The 19,633-nt window shown below is 38.5% G+C and overlaps 1 protein-coding gene across 5 annotated transcripts in view; it reads right to left on the bottom strand.

The window, feature by feature from the left end:
- Nucleotides 1-19,633, bottom strand: part of LPP (LIM domain containing preferred translocation partner in lipoma) — a 654,879-nt gene that overhangs the window by 11,949 nt on the left and 623,297 nt on the right. For all 5 annotated transcript variants that reach the window (XM_081087023.1, XM_081087021.1, XM_081087025.1 and 2 more), the window contains one exon: nt 518-696. In XM_081087023.1, the coding sequence (XP_080943149.1) occupies nt 518-696 (179 nt within the window). The remainder of the gene's footprint in view (nt 1-517; nt 697-19,633) is intronic.

Genomic DNA, 19,633 nt, shown 5'->3' with positions numbered 1-19,633 from the left:
ACTATTCTCTGTGTCTTTGCCCCATAGTTTCCTATCTGTTGAGTGGCAGGATGGAGAGAAAACCCCTGGCTCAGAGAGAATCCTGGGCTGTTATAGCTGGAGACCTTAAGATAGGGTCTAGTCTAATGACCAAACCAAAGAGCTCAGAGAAATTGAGCAATTTGTTCAGAGTCACACATGTTGTTCAGGTTTAGGCCAGGGAGGGCTAGCCCAGGGTTCTGCCCCTCTCCAATACAAATCCTCTGTAGCTGAGTGAACTTTCTCACAATTATAGCCACACAAAGATGCAGGGAACAAGCCCCAGGGAAGCTGTGAAGCAGTGGACAGGCTGCCAAGACCACATGGACCGTATGATACAAATTTCTGCATTGCACGAGGAGGATCAGTAAATTCTTTTGAAGGCCCATCAAATCCTGAGATCCCATAGCTCCAAGAGAAGACTGTGTGGCTCAGGTGCCAGGCAGTGAGAACAGATTCTAAGACTGGCAGGCTGGAGGCAGGAAAAGAGATTGCCTACTTGTGGAAGTCCTCAATGCAGTGGATGAGGCCGCCAGCATCCACGGTGAATGGGATCCCATCCAGGCTACGGTGGCACATCACACAGGTGAAGCAGTGAGGATGGTAGGCCTTCCCGGTGGCTCGGAGAATCCGCTCCAAGATGGGCTTGGAGCACACACTGCACTGCTCCAGGGTATTCTGGAGAGAGAAAGAACAGTGTTGATGATGAGGTGGCCCTTCCACAGTGACTTACAGCGCGATGGGCACTGTCACAGGACACACTGGCTTGGATGCTCACCACAGTCAGTACTTTTATAATCTCTATTCTAGAGAGAAGGAAACACAATCAGATGGATCCCATGGTTTTTCTCATGTTACAGAGTGCAGACTTCTTCTGCAAATGTCAAATTTAAAACATGTCTTCTGACTCCTCCCCTTGTCCCTTCCCACTACAGCCAGGTTGATGGCAGACTTTTAGATAAAGGCCCATAGAGGACATATTTCTGGCTTTCTTTCAATAGTGCGATTTTGCCATTGTAGTGCAAAGGCAGCCATAGACGTACATAAGCAAATGGACATCATTGTGTTTTAATAAAGCTTTATATACAAAAGCAGGTGGTGCTCTGGATTTGGCCCATGCTGTAATTTGTTGACCCCTGAACTATCCAACTCAGGTTTTCCACTGGAAGAATGCTTCACTATTACTTCTAACATTTGCTTCATCATCAAAGACCTAGTGGGGTCATCAAGGACCCTAACATTTTCCAGTGTGGTCTGTCTGGTAACAGACTCACAGAGCATGCAGGCTGCTGACCCCAGTCATAGCTCAGCACAACCAATGAGGCCAGTGATCATGAATACTTGATTCAAACATCAACTCCAGTTTAGTACTGTAAGCTCTCAATGGAAATGTTGAACCTAGAGGGGTTCAAGTTTTGAGAGATCAATTAAGAAAGTCAATTTATCTGGCTGAAAACATATACTGAGTTTTAAAAATAAATACCCCCCCCCCATAAAGAGGATACCCTTTATTGAGTCAGGCCTCTGAAAAACTGATAAAATTAGCTGTTAACTTTTCATCCTTCCCTAGAAATTCATGTTGCTCTTTCCTAACAACCATGTTTCACATGTAATATGCTATATTCCAACTGAGATGTCTGGACTGAGTCACTGAGTTTACAATCTAGAATAAACCTGGCATGGGTGGCTGATGAGAAAGATGCAGAACTAGAAGGGATATGGAAATTAAGGAGTAACTGCCCTCATACCAGGATAACCTTTAAATGGCCATTAGGCAAGAAGTACCTGTGGGTAGATAACAAATGTATTAACGTCTCAACTACAGCAATGGTCTCTGATGGGCTTCCCTATTTGCATGTTGCTTCTTTTGTATTACTTCCCTATCCCCAAAGTGACTGCCAGTTTCCTTTCCAAACCACAGATGTAACCAAATAATTTTCCTGTTAGCAAAAACTTATATGGCTCCACAATGTAAAAAGAGCTAGTTCCATATCTGACATTCAACCTCCCTTTCTAGGCTGAGTTCCTTAATGTCCTGGACTGCTTACACACACTCACACCTATGAGAAACTTCCATACTCCTGCGCATTGGCTAATTAATTGCAATTTGCCATATTGACCTTTCGAAGTATGGGTCAGAGGGCAACTTTACAGTGAAGCTTTCCTTGATGTCTTCATTTGGAATAAACTGGTTCTTTCTCTCCCCTTCCTGAGCTTTTGTGCCCACAGGGTTCACTTGTATTAAAATTATTTGCACAGATGTCTATTTCCTCAACTAGACTGCAATTGCCTTAAGGGCTGGGACTATGTCTTAAGAATGTATTTCTCTGTCCCATATTACACCTAGTATACTACCTGAAATAAAATCAGCAGGGTGAATGTGTGCTAAAAGAATGAAGGGAGGCATATTGTTTACACCTCACCTTGCAGCACACCATTGGTCTGACTCCCCTGACTCAGGAATCTCTCCTAAGATGAATTAGTAAATTCATCACTGTCCTCTCATCAAAGCTGTGGTTGCTGGTGTTTCTGAAATTGCTCAGTATGCCTCTGGTTATAGTCTAAACTCAGGGAAACTATCAACCTACCCCCTAACCCCTCCAATTTTAAAGTGGTAAAATTAAAATAGCAGGAAAACATAAGATGAAAGTCTGGAGACAATGATGGTCTGGACATTGAAGGCCTTGCTACTTTTCTATCCTGGTGATCTGAGCTAATGTGGCTGGAAAACATCTTCCTGAGACTTGTGTTTGGTTCCTCTTGTGGGTTTTAACTTTTTAACTTTTGTTTTAAGGGAAGCCTGTAATGGAGTTGAACAAACCAGAAAATGCTTGACCAGAAAATGTTATTGTTTGCATTGAGGCTTGGCTGCAAGTTTCAGCCAATTTACTTAAAACCATCATGACCTATAGAAGCATCGTTTAAAGGACAGGTAATCTGAACATTTCTTCTATAAAGGCAAAACTGTGTAAAATATGCCTAAAGTGAGACTATTGTGAAATGCCCACATATGAGAAATTAAAGGTTCCAAGAATGTAGCTGTTAGCCTAGACTAGCAAATGGCACTGGAGAACAAATTAACCTTGTCTATTCAGTTCTCTTTACTGTACTCATCTCCTTTCAGTCTTCAATTGGTCCACTAGGACCCTTACACATATATTCTATTAGAGAAAGGATAAAGACTCTTACAATGTCAGAGAGGAGGGCACTGAGCATTCCTGTAGTCCAAGCCTCTGATTTCAGAGGTGAAAAAACAGACCTGGAGCCCTGATGTAGTTGGACCTGGGCCATGGAGTTCAATAGGGGCAGATGTCGGACTGGCATTGTTCAGAGAGGGAGCGGATGAATTCATTATGTAGCAATAGAGAGGGAAAGTTGCTAGATAAAAACTATGAGTTATCCTTCTGGCTTTGTCAACATGCAGCGTACAACCTTGGGTAAACTATTTTTTCTCTCTAGACCCCAGTTTTCTTGTCTGTAAAACAATGATTAATTTTAACTCTGCAATTTTGTTACTCTGTGCTACATCATTGTTAACAACAATAGGAACAGGCCAATGTTTCCAACACTAGCTATATACTAGAAACAACTGGATAACCCCTCGTTTGATATGTGAAAGGAGGGTTCATGTATTAGAATTCTACACTATGTAACATCTACTCTGTCTGGAATTTCACTTGGAATTCCAGAAATTGCTGTTGGTAGCATTTCAAGCACCATAGATGATCTTTGTGTCTTCACAAAGTAGATTAAAATGAAAAGGTTAACAAATAATTTTTAAGAAAGTAAAACAAAAGAAGGTCTTCAAGCAAAAGAGTGGAAGAAGGATGTCACTAAGTATATCTACTCAAATCACATTTGTATGTGGAGTAAGCATGCTGTGATTGATCAATGGCGAGGTAGAAGGGAAGAGCCTACTCCAGCATAAGAACCTTCAAATGCAGGAATGCGTTTCATGAGCTGGCTCTGGATCAGCCTCTGCTGCTCTCCCCACAGCCTCCACCTTCCTGCTGTCATGAGCTTTCTGCCACATCTTTCATAAGCTATGTTCTACAGGCTCAGACTGATTCATATCCTTTCTTTTTTGCCTCGGGAATACCTAGTCATTCTTCAAAGTTAAGCTCAAATGTTACCTCTTCTGTACAGACTTTCCTAATTTTCCCTCTGCTATCCTCCAAGAAAATAAGTCACTTCTTCCACTCCCATAAGATTGTATAATGTTTCTCTTATGACACTGAATGTAATGTACTTGATTTAATGGTATGACCAAACTGAGCCCACACCTCCCGTCCCCACCCCCACAACAAGGAGCCACAGGCATAGGTTGAGTTTCCTAGGAAGCATTCTCAAACAGAGATTTGCACATGGGAAGTTACTGAAGAGTGTCTTTGAGATCAACACCTGTGGGAGAGTGCAGGAAGTTCCTGAGTAGAGGAGTTGAACTAAGATGCAGCTACAACAAAGGATTCTGAGGGTTCCATGGAATAGTCTGGAGCTGGAATGGCCATGCAGAATTGTTCTTCCTTGAAACTAGGGGATAGAGAACTTACATCACTGCACCTTGAGTGAAGATGAAGTTCCCTTGAGGGTAATTAGCAGAGAAGGACTCAGCTATGAACCATCAACTGCCAACAATCCCAGCATCTGTAGGAATGAGAGCCTCAGTCCTGAAGAGGGATCTGGGCAGTGTATTACAATATCCCCAACAGCAAATATCCTCACCCATGCCTGCATAGTCCATAGCACACAGGAGACAACTGGTAACCAGCTATGACATAAATACCTTATAGTTTACTCTGAATGAAGAGTCTAAATTTTATTCTTTTTAAAATAAAATCTTGGCATTATTTGAAGATTTTAAGGATTTTTATAAATTGTTTTGGGCAGCTACTCCAATGAAAGTATAGTTAAAAAGAAATGATGTTATAGAATAGCAGAAAAAAGCCAAATAAAAAATTAGCTGTTAAAATGCACAGCTTTACACGCTTTTGAGATGATGGCAATATGACTGTGATTAAAAACAAAAAAGTTAAGTAAAAATAAAAATAAAATCACACAAAAAATCTTGTACACACAACTTCCCAAAGCAACCGTTTTTAGAGATACAATCTGGTTGTATCTTTTCTATCCTTGGATATTGTATAAATAACTTTTCCAATTCACAGTCAGAAGCTGGAAGAATCATCTGAATATAAATGAAGCATATAGGTAGCATAAGCATTAGCTACTAGTAGATTATAAAGAAATAACATTTTTATAGTTTATATATTGCATAGGTATACATGTGTTCAATGTTAAGTATTTTATTTAAAGAGATATAAGTATTTGAAGATTCAGCAAACTCTAAAGTGTTGCCATTTAGAAATGTTAAATTTTTCATTTCATAAAATTAAAATGTAACCTTACATTCAATCTTTATTTTTTTAAGGTAAGAAAGTAATATTGAAACAGGAAAGACTCTTGGAAAGATAAGGGTGACATCTCACATTCTAGATACAGTTTTCTATTGTTTTTTTGGATAAGAATAAAAAAAAAAAAGAAAAAAAAAAGCAGAGTTAAAGAATACCAAACCTTTAAAAGTCTTTAGCAATTATTCTAGGTCAGGAATTTTCAACTTCTCTCACTTGCCTGTCTTTCCTATAATCCTTTGTTCAGGGAAATAATTTATGAAGGAGACACATACAAAAGAGCCCCAAATCACTTCTGGATGAAGAGTGTGAAAGGATGGAGCTTGTAGGGGATCCATATTGTAAAGTTTATAAATCATGACTCTAGTCCAGTGATGGCGAACTTTTTGAGCTTGGTGTGTCAGCATTTTGAAAAACACTAAATTAACTCCGGTGCCGTGTCACATATAGAAATTTTTTTTAATATTTGCAACCATAGTAAAACAAAGACATATTTTTGATATTTATTTTATATATTTAAATGCCATTTAACAAAGAAAAATCAACCAAAAAAAAAATGAGTTCGCGTGTCACCTCTGACATGTGTGTCATAGGTTCGCCATCACTGTTCTAGTCTAACCATCAGATTCAAGAAATGAAGAGAGAGAGAAGTAAAAGAGCTAGTGACAGATTTGAGGTTAGAATATAGGTCCCCAATTCTCCATACAATGGAAAATCCTTCTCCCGTATCAGACTACCCAGAATTCATATTTCAGTAGACCCAGTCCACATTGCAAATATAAGGTATTCAGATTGACTACTTGCAAGTTACATGCTTACAAATCAAGGGAGGAAACATGTCTGGATCTCAAGACAGTTTGTCTACTGTTCATTTCATTGGTTCTCACAGGAGAAGACAGAAAACTCATTGTTGGATCCCCAGCATCTATAGCAGTGCCCTTGCATAGATTTGACGATCCACAAATATGGGTTTGATAATTAAGCAATAAACTCTGGATAAGTACTTTATATAAAGTAGAATTATTCTATTTAACCATGAAAAAATAATTCTCTAATCCAGATCTTGCCTGTCAACTATCAGGCTAAGAAACTGTAACTCTAGTGCATTTCACATTTGCCACATTTGGGGGCCAGGAAAAGCCTCATTTACTTATTCCAGTGCGCTGAACGAATGCCATCATTTTCCACATGAATCATGATGTAAAAAGGGTTGGGAAACACAGCTCCAGGGTAGGTGTTCCCACCAGAACAGCAGTGTGGTACAATGAAAAGAGAACAAGGCTATGATTCAGCAAACCTCCACTGAATTGCCAGTGCCATTATTTAAACTCAAATAATTATATCACCTAACTTAATTTTAGAATACAAATCTATTCCTCATTCTGGTCATCAAAAAGGCTACCTGATGATGGCAGTACTTTAGGGTTTTCTTTGCAGATGAAAACATCATTTTACTTTGATAGTTCTCCCATTGAGCGATGGTACAAAACCTCCTGACAGCTCTGCCTCTCAGTGAGTCATACATGTCTTACTAAAAGTTTCCTTGCACTTTCTGCCCTGGCAGGTGGTACAGTTGGTTGGAATGTCGTCCTGTACACCAAAAGGTAGGGGTTCAGTTCCTGGTCAGGCTGCCTGTTAGGGTGCATACAGGAGACAACCAATCGATGTTTCCCTCTCACATCTTTGTCTCTCCCCTCTCTCTCTTTCCCTCCTCTGTCTTTCTAAAAATGAATACAAAAACATATCTTTAGGTGAGAATAAAAACAAACTTGCTCTTTCTCTCTCCAAATGTCCTTCACCTACATCTAAACCTTAATGTTACTTTATACCTGTATCTGTATTTCAAAACAGATCAAAACTAATAACAGTAATCCTCGTGTCATCCATTCCTATCATGTTCTAATTAGAATAAACATTCTTATTCTATAGATGAAAATTCTAATTTTTAAGATAGGAAACATTTTGAGTCAATTTATTAGGTGCCGTTAAACCCTTAAAATGTGTATTCTTTTGATGTCATGACCCACACAAGAAAGGACAGTTATGAAACATGTAACAAAATTCAGTAAAAAAAAACCCTTCAACTTTCTTGTTGTTTTTTTTTTTTTGGTCATTTCCACTAATGTTTTTGAGCCCATCTCTTTGCATCCAATGCTTATATTGCTTCAGCTTTTGATTAAATCCCCTTCAGAGAAACTTTTCATAGGCTTTCTGCTGAGCAGAGCTGCCTGCCCACTATATTTAGCATCGCAGAAAGCTAAGGAGTGGAACAAAGTGTTCAACATCCTGGCAGGTACCGAGGGAGAAACGACAGAGCACCATCCCAGCCCTCCGAGGTTCCCAGTGCAGTGGGAGAAGTAGACACCGCTGTAAATAACTGATCAGAGGCAAAGGGCACAACAAATTGCTGCTAGAGAGGCATGAGTAATGTGTGATGGGAACACGGAGGAGAGAGTAATTACTTATGAATGGTGAGGAGCAGGCAATGTGGTAGCACATGATTCTGGGAACCTATTCTAAGTGGGATTTGAATTAGCTTTTGAAAAAAGTGCATCACAACAGTCTTTGAAATTAATGTTGGGTTAGAAGAAGAGTCTTCATTACCCAAGTCCCAGAAATGCCTACATTGAAACAAAATTAATTTCACAGAAGAATATTTTAAGGAAATTAGTATATGGTGCAGCATTGGTGAAGGGGCACTCAACATTGCCAGAGATAAACATCTGTGTCAAACTAACACAAACAAAAACACATATATGACTATTAAGATGGAATTTAGGAAAAAAAATCCTTATAGGATTTTGTTTTATTTTAACTAAATAAACTGAAATTAAAATTAAAACATATGTCCTAAAACCACAAGGAAAAAAAGCCAACAAAAAGGACAAAAAGATCAGGACAATTAGGTCATTTTATTTAATTTTGTAATGAGCTGCAAATCACATTCTTCACAAAGTAAATAATGCCCTGTTGTTTATTCTAAAGAACCTGAGTTGGAATTATGAGCCCAACTTTAGTAAATTTTTAAAAAATTAAATTAAATTAAAGAATTTAGTTTGTATATACCTCAAAGCTCAGAGAGATGCTCTTTTACCTTAAAATGTATAGCCCTTGTGGTATGCTAATTCTTCTAAAACACTTCTCTTGAATATCTCCTAACCCAGAAAATCTGATGGTGATGAAGGGCTGGGACTTGATGAGTGGGTCAAACCTTCGTGCCGGGAGCAAAATTGCAAGATCACAGCACTTTATTGAGACTATTATGAGAGAAAAAAGAAAAATAAATTCCTTTCCTATTAAGCCAAGTCAGATCATAGATTTGGCTTTACAACATCTCAAGGTACAATTTGTTGGGACTTGTAAAGAACATCTATCATATATGGCAAAAGAATTAGTGATAGATTCAAGAGACCTGGGTGTGAAAATTCAGGAATTTTTTTGACTTATCTGGCCTTGAGTTTCCTCATCTACTAAACAAGAATGAAAATGTCTATAATGCAGTATCATGAGGACTAAATAAGAGCACATATGAAAACAAATACCCGTGTCTGGCTGTATAACAAATGTTAGTTTTGGGTAATTCTTCTTACAGATTCAGAGGGGACTAGGACATATATTTAATTAACTTGTCATTTTACTTATCGAATTGAAGTACCATATTTAAGCACTACTTTTCTAATTTTTCTATTTTTTTTATTCACCATGTATCATTCTATATTTTACACCTCTATTTTTTCTTTAAATGTTCTTATTGATTTTTAAAGAGAGAGGAAGGGGGAGAGAGACAGAGAGACATTGATGTGAGAAGGTAACATTGATCAGCAACCTCCTGCACGTCCCTTACCAGGTATTGAGCCTGCAACCTAAGCATGTGTGCTGACAAGGATTTATCAAACCATCAACCTTTCCATACATGGGATGATGTCTAACCAACTGAGCAACACCAGCTAGGGCTACATCTCTACTTTTAAAAAATAGATTATTTAAAGAATTCTCTTATGATACTCTGGGACAACTGGATAATGTCATAACAACATGGGCTAATGAATCCCTAGTAATTTTGTGGAAAAGCTGTTCTTAATTCTATGTAAACATTATTATACCTCAAACCCATAGATTTTTTAATTCTTCATAAAAGTAATTTACATGATGTTATACTCTCAAAACAAAAATTGACAGCTTGCTCTGTTAGAGTCTTTGAAGTTTACAAACAGGAACTCATTTAATCTCTACAACAATATTATCGTAGGTAGAAAGATAGAATTCTTATCCACTGAACGGTAGAATTCTTATGTCACATGACTCTAAACATGGTCAGGATGGAAACCTATGTCTTTTAAGTCCAAAGACAACTTGTCCTTGGACTTAGAAGACATAGGCACATTCTTCTCCACACTGTCCTCCAATTGATAGATTTTTCCTATATCTTTCTATCAAGTTCCATATAATGGCAATTACACTAAATGCAATTATTGATCTTCCGCAAACTGCTATGCCATAACTTTTCACAAATGCATAGTTTGCTTGAGTTTGAAAAGATTATTAAAATCATCTTGTCCGACTCTCTCACCTTATATACTGGGACACTGCATTCAGAGAAGATGATTGCCTAATGTTATAGACTAGTCTAAGAGCTGAGTTCAGGACTCAGGTACTCTGGTTTCTATATAGTGTTCATTTCCAAACCCCATACTAGATCCTTTCTGGACCAAAACATCTCTTTGATATTTTAGCTGTGTTAGTAATAAGAATATGACAACTGATGTTGATTAGTTATTAACATAAATATTTATACCAGTGAAAAATCATTAGGCTGAGTATATTTCATTACTTGGGTTTTGGTACTGTCAAAACAAGACTGTCACAAATGATAAATATGGAGGCCCTCTGGCCAATAATTCAGAGGAGCTAATCCTATTTTCAGCTTTACTGCATGATATCTTAGGTTCAACTTCCATAATTCCTGCCACTAGAAACTTGTAAGTAGAGGTTTTTAATAGACACTCAAACCACTGAGGTCACTTTCCAGAGCAGCTGGAATTACACAGCATCTTGAACAAAATTCCATAATCTGAGTATCAATTTTCTCATCTACACAATGTGACACTAATTATTCAGCCCTGTCTACACCCCAGAATTGGGAAAATTAAATAAGATAAATATAAAATGCACTCTTTAATAATGTAAAGAGATTAAAGATATTGTTATAAAGTCAGTTTCTCTGGGTAAAATTACTATTTCATATGAGGATTGACCTTAATTCTTGGTTCTTGGGTCTCTGACTCATCAAATGAGCCTACTTTCCTATATTGTTATTGGAAACAGACAATATGAGATGCCCACATAGACATCCACAAGACTATGCATAGTGAGTTTGGGAAAATTTGCGTTGCTGTGTTTTTGGTTTTTTTTCTTTCCTTTTTGTTGTTTTGTTTTCAACAGATACTTTTTCTGTTATATTTTTCTTTGGTTTACATACTTGGAACACCTAATAAGAGATGGAGTTGTCACATTCATTCATTTAGAGTGCATATAGAGAAGTCTCATAGAACATATAGTTTGGCGCAGAAATACTTGGCAGGGTCTATTTTCTTGACTTAACTATAATCAAGGCCCAACTAAGCACTGTCTTGACAATGCTTAATCATGATATCTTCAGTTAGAGTATACAGGAGGCTCCAGTGGGTAAAACAGCTTACCTTTGGGCCACACTGCTAACTTCAGCATCGTTTTAAACTAGAATTGTTGAAATAAATGTTTGTTGAGACCCTGCATGGTATAGTGACAAGGAGAAACAACCATAAGCCAAGGGTTGTTCTCTTGTCTTGTGAAGACAAGCCACTGGGAATGATGCCTGAGCAAAGCCTTTGCTTCTCTGGCCTAAATTCCTTTGCCTATACAATAAGAGACTTAAGTTAATAGACTTCTTGGTCCCTTGAAGCTCTGTGATTGACTTAGGGACAGAACAGAAGTTTGAATAGGGTGGGGCTCTTTGTCTTGTTCACTGTTTCACCCCTAGAGTTCACCCATCAATGACTGGAACATAGAAGAGCTAAATAAAGATTTTTATTTAAGTAAATAAATGAATGCCTGGGAATGAATGGTCAAAAGAGTCATCCAATAACACCCTAAATTTCATCATCTTCTTCAGATGGCCTGTTACCACCCTATTTAATTGGTCCCTTCTCCTCATCCAGATTTTATCTCTTTACCCTGTTATTGCTTTCATAGTCCTTATCACTATCTGATATCACCTCCTGTACTCAGTTGTTGACATGTTTATTGCTTATCTCCTCACCAGTCTGTTTGAGACACTACTGCATTCACAGCCTTTGGAGCAGTGTTTAACACAAAACAGGCACTTAAAAAGTATTTGTTGAATGAAAAATGCAAATGACATCCTACTGCCCAACAAAATTCCCTTCCAATTCTTGGGTTCTTTGATTCTATCACAGCAAGAGTACATTTGTCCAAATTAAAAAAAATGTAGTGCTACACTTTTTTTTTTTATCCCTACCTGAGGACATGCTTATAGATTTTAGAGAGGGGGGAAGGAAAGAGAAGCAGCTATGTGAGAGAAAAACACCATACCTGCCCCTACCTGGGATCAAACCCCCAAACCTAGGTACATGCCCTGACCAGGAATTAAACCTGTAACTCTTCATTGTACTGGATGACACTCCAATCAACTGAGTTACAACAGCCAGGGCAGTGTTACAAATTTTGCTAAATGATCTGAAGTTAATCACACAACATAGGTAGGCCAATGCTCTTCATCCAGGGGCAAAACCTAAACCAAGGGTTTAAGCAATGATGATTTAGCTACGTGTATACATAGCAATGACTGACTGCCTGCACATTTCAAATCACAATTAAATCCATTGTGAGTCATCCATTAGAATCAAGATCTGCAAGCAGAGACTAGAAATGTTCCCAACACCATTTTGCTCACACGTCGGTTCCATTCAGAGTTGTGTGAAACTCAAGCTCTGGCAAGATGTTTATTTCTACCTGGCTTTAGGAATTGCAATTATTTCCTAAATTATAGCAAGCCACGAGTGGTCTGAGCCAAACAAGTAGGGTCACAGAAGGTCTTTCCTTGAGTTTCTGGGGATGACAGAAAAGCTTGTTTGAACCAAACTTGATCCTCTTTCAGAAGAAAGGGAAAACTTTAAGCTTTTAACTCCTGGGAGTGGCAAAGAGAACAGCCAGAGGGTCATGAGTTAACTTCGATTCTATACAGATCAGTTGAACAGATTTGGCAATGACTTGGCTTCGGTTGAAAACAAGCCCTTGTAATTAAACTTCTGCCAGATGCAGACAAAAGACAGCACCAAAGCTTAGAAGTGCCATAAAGACATGCCAGCATCATGTTGCCACTGTGTAGTTTTTTCTTCGGAGCACAGCACAGTTGATGTGCACAAACACTGGCTCTGGAACCCATTCACAAGACCGTAACCTTCTGCAGCACATAAAGGGAAGTAGGAGAACTTGCTCTCCTTAGACTGTATCTTGGCTGTGAAATATTTTCTGACACTGGAAATAAAATAATTCCATGTTTTGGTTCCTCTTACCACCCCAGCATGCCCAAAGTGTTTTAAATTAAGTAGGTTTGAAAGGCACAGACAACAAGTACAGGGTTTTCCATCCTGTAGCTGCTGAAAGACAAAGGGGACAGAATATCCAGATGTTTTCTCTTTGCTGCTGCTAAAGGGTGGTAGGACTAATTCTTTCACTGTCTCTGGAATGCAAATTTTCTGTCACAGTTTAGCAGTCTTTTTTGGATTTCAGCATAGTGAACTAACACTTTCCTGGATTCCAAGACCTCCAGAGAACCAGATGGATGATAGGATTTGGGAAAAAAAGAACCCACACTACTTGAAAAAGGTATGAATTTCTCACTCTGTATCCAGCCAAAAGCTTTGAAAAGTAGAAGAGTGAAATCAGTTAGGTTTGTTCAAATGCATGCCATCCTAGCGTTGTTTGTGGTGGGTAAAAAATAAAAAAAAATCTAAAGTGATTTGATGGTTTAGAGTCTGCGTTCAGTTTAAGCTAGGAAGCAAACTTTCACAGGGATGATATGTTTACTATCAAAGGCAGGGAAGATTGTAGATGGAAAGATTACTCAAGAAGAGCATTCTATCTATATGCCTGTGTGCTAAATCCAGTGACTGCTCTCCAATGCCAGACTCTAACTTGACACTCAAGGCTCTTCAGGATATCGCCTTACTTCTTCTTTCCACGAACCTATCCCATCATTCCCCCAACACACAGTCCTCACTCCTATCTACCCAAACAATTTAACACTTCATGCTGGTACTTGCAGGACTCTTCTTCCACTCTTGCCTCTGCCTTGCACATTTTTTCTAAACAACTTAGATGGCTCAACTTTTTTAGGATCCAGGGCATTTGAATGTACCACCTTTATTGGTCATTTCCCTACTCCTCTCTTCTTTCACAGCACTGTCCATAGGTTCATTACAGCAGGGAGCCTGTGTATAATGTTACCTCTTTATATACTATGGGAAATGCTATGACAAAGTACATGTTCCAAGATGATATCACCTATTCCATCCCACATGCTCTTCTTCCAACGTGATCTGGACAGTCCACCAGGAAATGGTGGGGGCCTGGGAGGACATTTGTAATGGCTGCTCAATGGAATGTGGTAGAGGTGATATTATATGATTCCTGATGCCACTTATACAATGTGATATGGTTTTCTTGAGACATATACATTTGAAGCCCTGAGTTGCCATGTTAGAAGTTGAGTTATCCTGATGCTGCCAAGTTAGAGAACCTCCAAATTTTAGCTAGGTATATGGCTGCCAAGAAAAAATATTATATGTTTCCATCTTCCCTGAAGCTAAGTTGAGCCATGAGACTGAGTTCCAGCCAAAGGGTTTAAGGTAGAATACAGGTGACCTCAGAGAAAAGGGGTTTTACCTCAGTCCACTGGAATGAAGGAGCAGCCAACTTGGACCCCTTAATAGAAGTCCCATGCTGAGCATGCAGAGGAATACAGGAGACAGGGTCCTAGCCTACTACTCATTGCCCTGGATTCCCTACTTCCTTCAGTGAGAGAGAAATTAACATTGTCTCCTTTCATCACTATTCCAGTCCTCTGTCACTCCATCTGAACCTAAGTCTAATGAATACCTTTGTTTCGTGATTCAAGTCCAGTTATGTCCCTTCTCTGTGCCTCAGTTTTCTTATTTATGTAGCAAAGAGGTGGGGTTAGGAGATACTTAAGGTCCATTTCAAGTCATGCATTCTCTATGACTGAATGAGACATGTCATAAGGAAAAGATTCTGAATTGAAAGTAGGATCTTGAAGAGATATCTTCACTCCCATGTTCATTGCAGTGCTAATCACAATAGCCATAATATGGAAACAACCCAAGTGATAACTGGCAGGCAAATGAATAAGGAAAATGTGCATATCTACAATGGAATATAAGCTAGTCTTAAACAAATAAGGAAATCCTGCCATTCCCAACAACATGGATGAAATGGGAAGACATATGCTAAGTGAAATAAGTCAGTCAGAGAAGGACAGATATTCATGATTACATAAGGTGTCTAAAATGGTCAAATTCATATAAGCAGAGACTGTGATAGTGGTTTCCAGGAACACAGGGGAGAGGGAAATGGGGACTTGCTATTAATGAGTATCAAGCTTCAGCTATGCCAGATGAGTAAGTTCTAGAGCTCTGCTCTATAACAACCACAGCTAACAATGTGGTATTGTGCATTTGAATTTTTTTAAGAGGCAGATCTCATGTTGTGTTCTTATCGCAAAAACAAAGCAAAACAAAAAAACAAACAAATAACCAAATGGACACTCTGTGAGTTTTCAGACATGTTGATTACCTTGATTGTGGTGATGGTATTGTGTGTATTTAATGTGTACTCAAATAATGTACACATTAAATATATGCAGTTCTTTTCATATCAATTATACCTCAATGAAACCGTTAAAGTAAAAAATTAATAATCCAGCTGTAACATTTACAAAATGAAAACAAAAACCTCCTCCCTCCATCAACGTGACACACTAATCTGCTCTTCAAAATCCATGAGTGCTACGTCAATATCAAGGGATGCTACCCCAGAGACGGATTCCTCCACACAGAATGCCAGTATAAATAGCTCTCAAGCAATTGCCTATCACTGCATATTTCAGTGATATTCCACAGGGTGCAGCACCACCTGGAAACTCATGAGACAGGGCTCGAGGCTTTGATAGTATCCACAAGTCTCAACCCAGACAGAGCGTGTTCTCCCTGTATCGTCCCACAGTGGGAATATGCATAAGAATTAGATAAGATTATAAATCTCAAATTATTAGTTATAAAAATGCCCATGGAATTTCATGGGACAGAGAATAACATTTTATGATTTATGATTTGTTTATTTATAAAAACTCCACATCAGGGCCAGGACTAAGGTGAGGCAAGTGAGGCCCTGAAAGAGCAACATTTAAAGAGGTGCCCACTTTCAGGATACTATAAGGGCCTGAGAATAGCCTTCTACGTGGTTCCCAGAAGCCTCACTTTTCTTATCTTAGTTCTGGGCCCTGTTTCTTGTTTTGTATTAACTTTTTCCCCCCCTAAGAAATTCTACCTATTGGTTATAACTCATTTAAAACCTGCATTTTAATATGACCTGTTTATTTTACATTGACTGAAATAAGAACTGTTTCTGCAGTCTCCACTGTACAATGCCACTCATGGTTATAAGCTCACAGTAGGCATGTCATGAGTCCCCATTTTCTTACATTTTTTTCTTGGTTTCAAGAACAGATATTCGCCTTATAATTTGTTAGAGTTCAAGATAAAGTATATGCAATAGACAATGAAAAAAAAAAAAAACACAAAAAAACTTAACACATATGACTGTCCAGGTCATAATGATAAGCTTTTACCCTTTAGCACAGCACTTTCTAACCAACTACTGGCCTACAAGTATATTTTCAATTGCCTTATCAATATTTTCCAAAGCCTTGAATGACAAAGAGATATACCAGGTACACAGACATCTTTCCAGAACCTTCTCTTCCTCCTCTGTTTCTGATTGTATGGGAATCTGACTCACTTATTATGCAAAATAAAACCCCCAGAGTCTTCTTTGACTTCCCTATCTCTCTCATTCTTTACACATCTAAGCAATCGGCAAGTCCAATCCTTGCCTTTTTCTCCATATCCAGCTTGCAGCCTACTTCAAGGTTTCATCATTTCTGACAGTAAAATATATACACCAACTCCAGTGAAAGATACTTCTCATTTCTAACTGGTTGTTGCTAGGCAGAAATTGTGAACTCCACTTTTTAGCAGAAACTGAAAATCTAGAATTTTGTTTGAATTCTCTGAAATTTTAAAAGTTTACAGACAATTTGATTTTTTTTAAAAATCCTTTAAATATAAAACAAAACACATCCACAGGTATTTAGTCTGAGAGCATCCAGTGTGCAACTTCTTCTTTACTTTAGTTTAGCAACTATGCTACTCTGACAGAGCATATTTCTAAAGCACAGCCAGCATCATATCTCTTCTTTGCCTGGAAACCATAAAAAGCAACCCCCTCCCCCCACGCCTACACTCCTTGGCAGCATGGTAAGAAGTTCTATAACTTTAATTCTGCTGAACACTCAGCCATTTTTCTTATGTACACTATACTCCGGCCAAATCAGATTGATTGCAGCTTCCTGACTATATCCTACACTTCTCCCCCTTGGCACCTCTCTTCATATTACTCTTCTCACTTTATCTCTAACTGGGCCACTCAGATTCCAGTCATATGTGCCCTATGACCCCTTCCTGAGCTAGTCCCTCTCAGGCAGAATTGATTGCTACCTATTTTTCCATCCATAAAACAATTGTAGAATACCCTTCTGTCATTTTTACATGGTGTCTGGTTTTGTGTACATGTTTTTTGTTTTTTTTTTAAACTCTTTTTTAAAAAATATATTTTATTGATTTTTTACAGAGAGGAAGGGAGAGGGATAGAGAGTTAGAAACATCGATGAGAGAGAAACATCGATCAGCTGCCCCCTGCACATCTCCCACTGGGGATGTGCCCACAACCAAGGTATATGCCCTTGACCAGAATCGAACCTGGGACCCTTGAGTCCGCAGGCCGACGCTCTATCCACTGAGCCAAACCGGTTAGGGCATTGTGTACATGTTTGTCACCCTATTTTAGCTCCTTGAGATGGGCCCAAATCTCACCCAACTTTTGCTTCCCCTCACACAGTGTCTGGTACAGAATGGGAGGTGTGCAGTCAGCGTTCCTTAACTAATAAATCTCAAAATAAAAGCACAAATGAAGTAAGGCTTTAAGTGGAGTCTGTTAGGGTTGACAGTGCGAGTCCTCATTGAGCATGGCTGAAACTATTAGAATTCACAGAGTAAAACTGGGTTTAGAAGACAAAGGGAATAGCCTAGAAGTTTCAGCGATGTTATAACCACTTTCCATATCTGAGGAAAGCAATCATAATAATCATGTAGCATCTATCTCAGATGAGCTCTCCATTCATTGCAGATCTTCTTCACCTTGTGAGTGAATCAGCTTGCTCAAGAGTGAGAGTCAGTCTTTGGCCCAAACAACAGATGTAAGAACCCTCCATTCCCATGTCAGTGCTCTGAGTTCCAGAGCCTGCCCCTCCATGGACAGTGTTCTTCTTGTGAAAGGTACATGGCACATCCACAAGAGGAATATTATGGAGAAAGTTGGCTGTGAGATCTGGTTAGATGTACTTTTCACTCATGTTTGATCAAGAAAAACAAAACACAGACACTCCAAACAGTTATCTGAAGAGAGAACCAGTCCAAAATTCTAGATAAATAATGTCCCTTGCAAGTGAAAAGGCACTTTATGGCGTGGACTGTTTTCATAGCTCACTAATCCTCCCTCAAACCCATTGGTTGAATTTTTAATCTCTCTTAAGCTTCTCACCATCTCTTCTTACACGTTCTAGTTATGGGGGATGATTTCCAGATTCTAGGGTTGGCTGAGCCTCAACTGTAGAATCGGGAGACATATCTCCCTACATAAAGGTCTTATCTCTGCAATGCAGCACAGAGGGCAGTCACCTGATAAACATTCTGATTATGTCCCTCTGGGTCCTTCACTGGAAAATAGCATGCACCAGGCCTTTCAAAGATAATTTTCTGGATCAAATCACAATTTGGTAAGATATAAGGCAATAGTGAAAGGTCTCAGAAGCTGTGAGTGTGAAAATGAAGTCTTACACTTCATTTTAGAAGTACCAAAGTTACAGTTGGAAACTTCAGGCCTTACTTTTGATGTTATAAGAGACCTAATGAAAATGACATCTCCAACGTAACTGCATTACCACCTTTATTGAGTTCATACTATACGTGTCATGAATTTTAAATGTGTTATCTAAGATCCTCAAAACAACCTTGAAAAAATATATATTATTCCCACTTTACAGAGAAGAACACTAATACAGGTCAAATGATTTTCTAAAGTTGTTCAATTAGAACATAGCTGGGTCAAGGTTAAAAAAACAAAACTAGCCTTTCTGATTCTCTAACTCCGTGTTCTTTACTATTCATTGCAGCAAAGGATATACCCAAGAAGATGGATAATAAAAATGATAGATGCTTTGCAAATCCATTTTTGTTTAGAAATGGAATTTTCCACTATATATAGGCAAATATACCAAGCTCTAAATTCCCCTGGTATTAAAAATAATTCTATCATTGACTTAAGATAAGCTGGAAAAATATCCTCCTTCACTGATTGACTCCCTCCAGTTCATTTGATGCTAGAGACAGATACTATTTCTAAAAGTGAAAAAAAGTCTGCCCTTTAAAATAAAAAATTCATAGAAAACATTTCCCATAGTGAGAGGGATCATATTTCAAAGGCCATTTCTTCTAAGAATTGTGAAGAGAAGAAAAGGAGGTTTTAAGAAATTGAGTGCTAAAGTAAAATAGACATTGCCAAATGAATAACATTAGCCCAGGACTAGCTGAACTACACGTAGTTCAGCACTTTGACTGTCTGGTGCTTAAACTCAGATCACACAAGTACTATGACAGATCAGAAGAAAAGACCTCATGCTAATAGTTTAAAAGCTACCACCAGCGACAATGATTTGGACATGGGAAGGAGACAGAACAAATTCATAATGTAGTTTTGAAGTGAGATTAAAAAATATGATACACCTAATTAGC

This window comes from Myotis nattereri (assembly GCF_964212035.1).
Source record: "Myotis nattereri genome assembly, chromosome: 3".
In the NCBI taxonomy this organism is placed as follows: domain Eukaryota; kingdom Metazoa; phylum Chordata; class Mammalia; order Chiroptera; family Vespertilionidae; genus Myotis; species Myotis nattereri.
The sequence above is the reverse complement of the archived record's forward strand: the minus strand, read 5'-3'. Positions and strand labels throughout refer to the sequence as shown.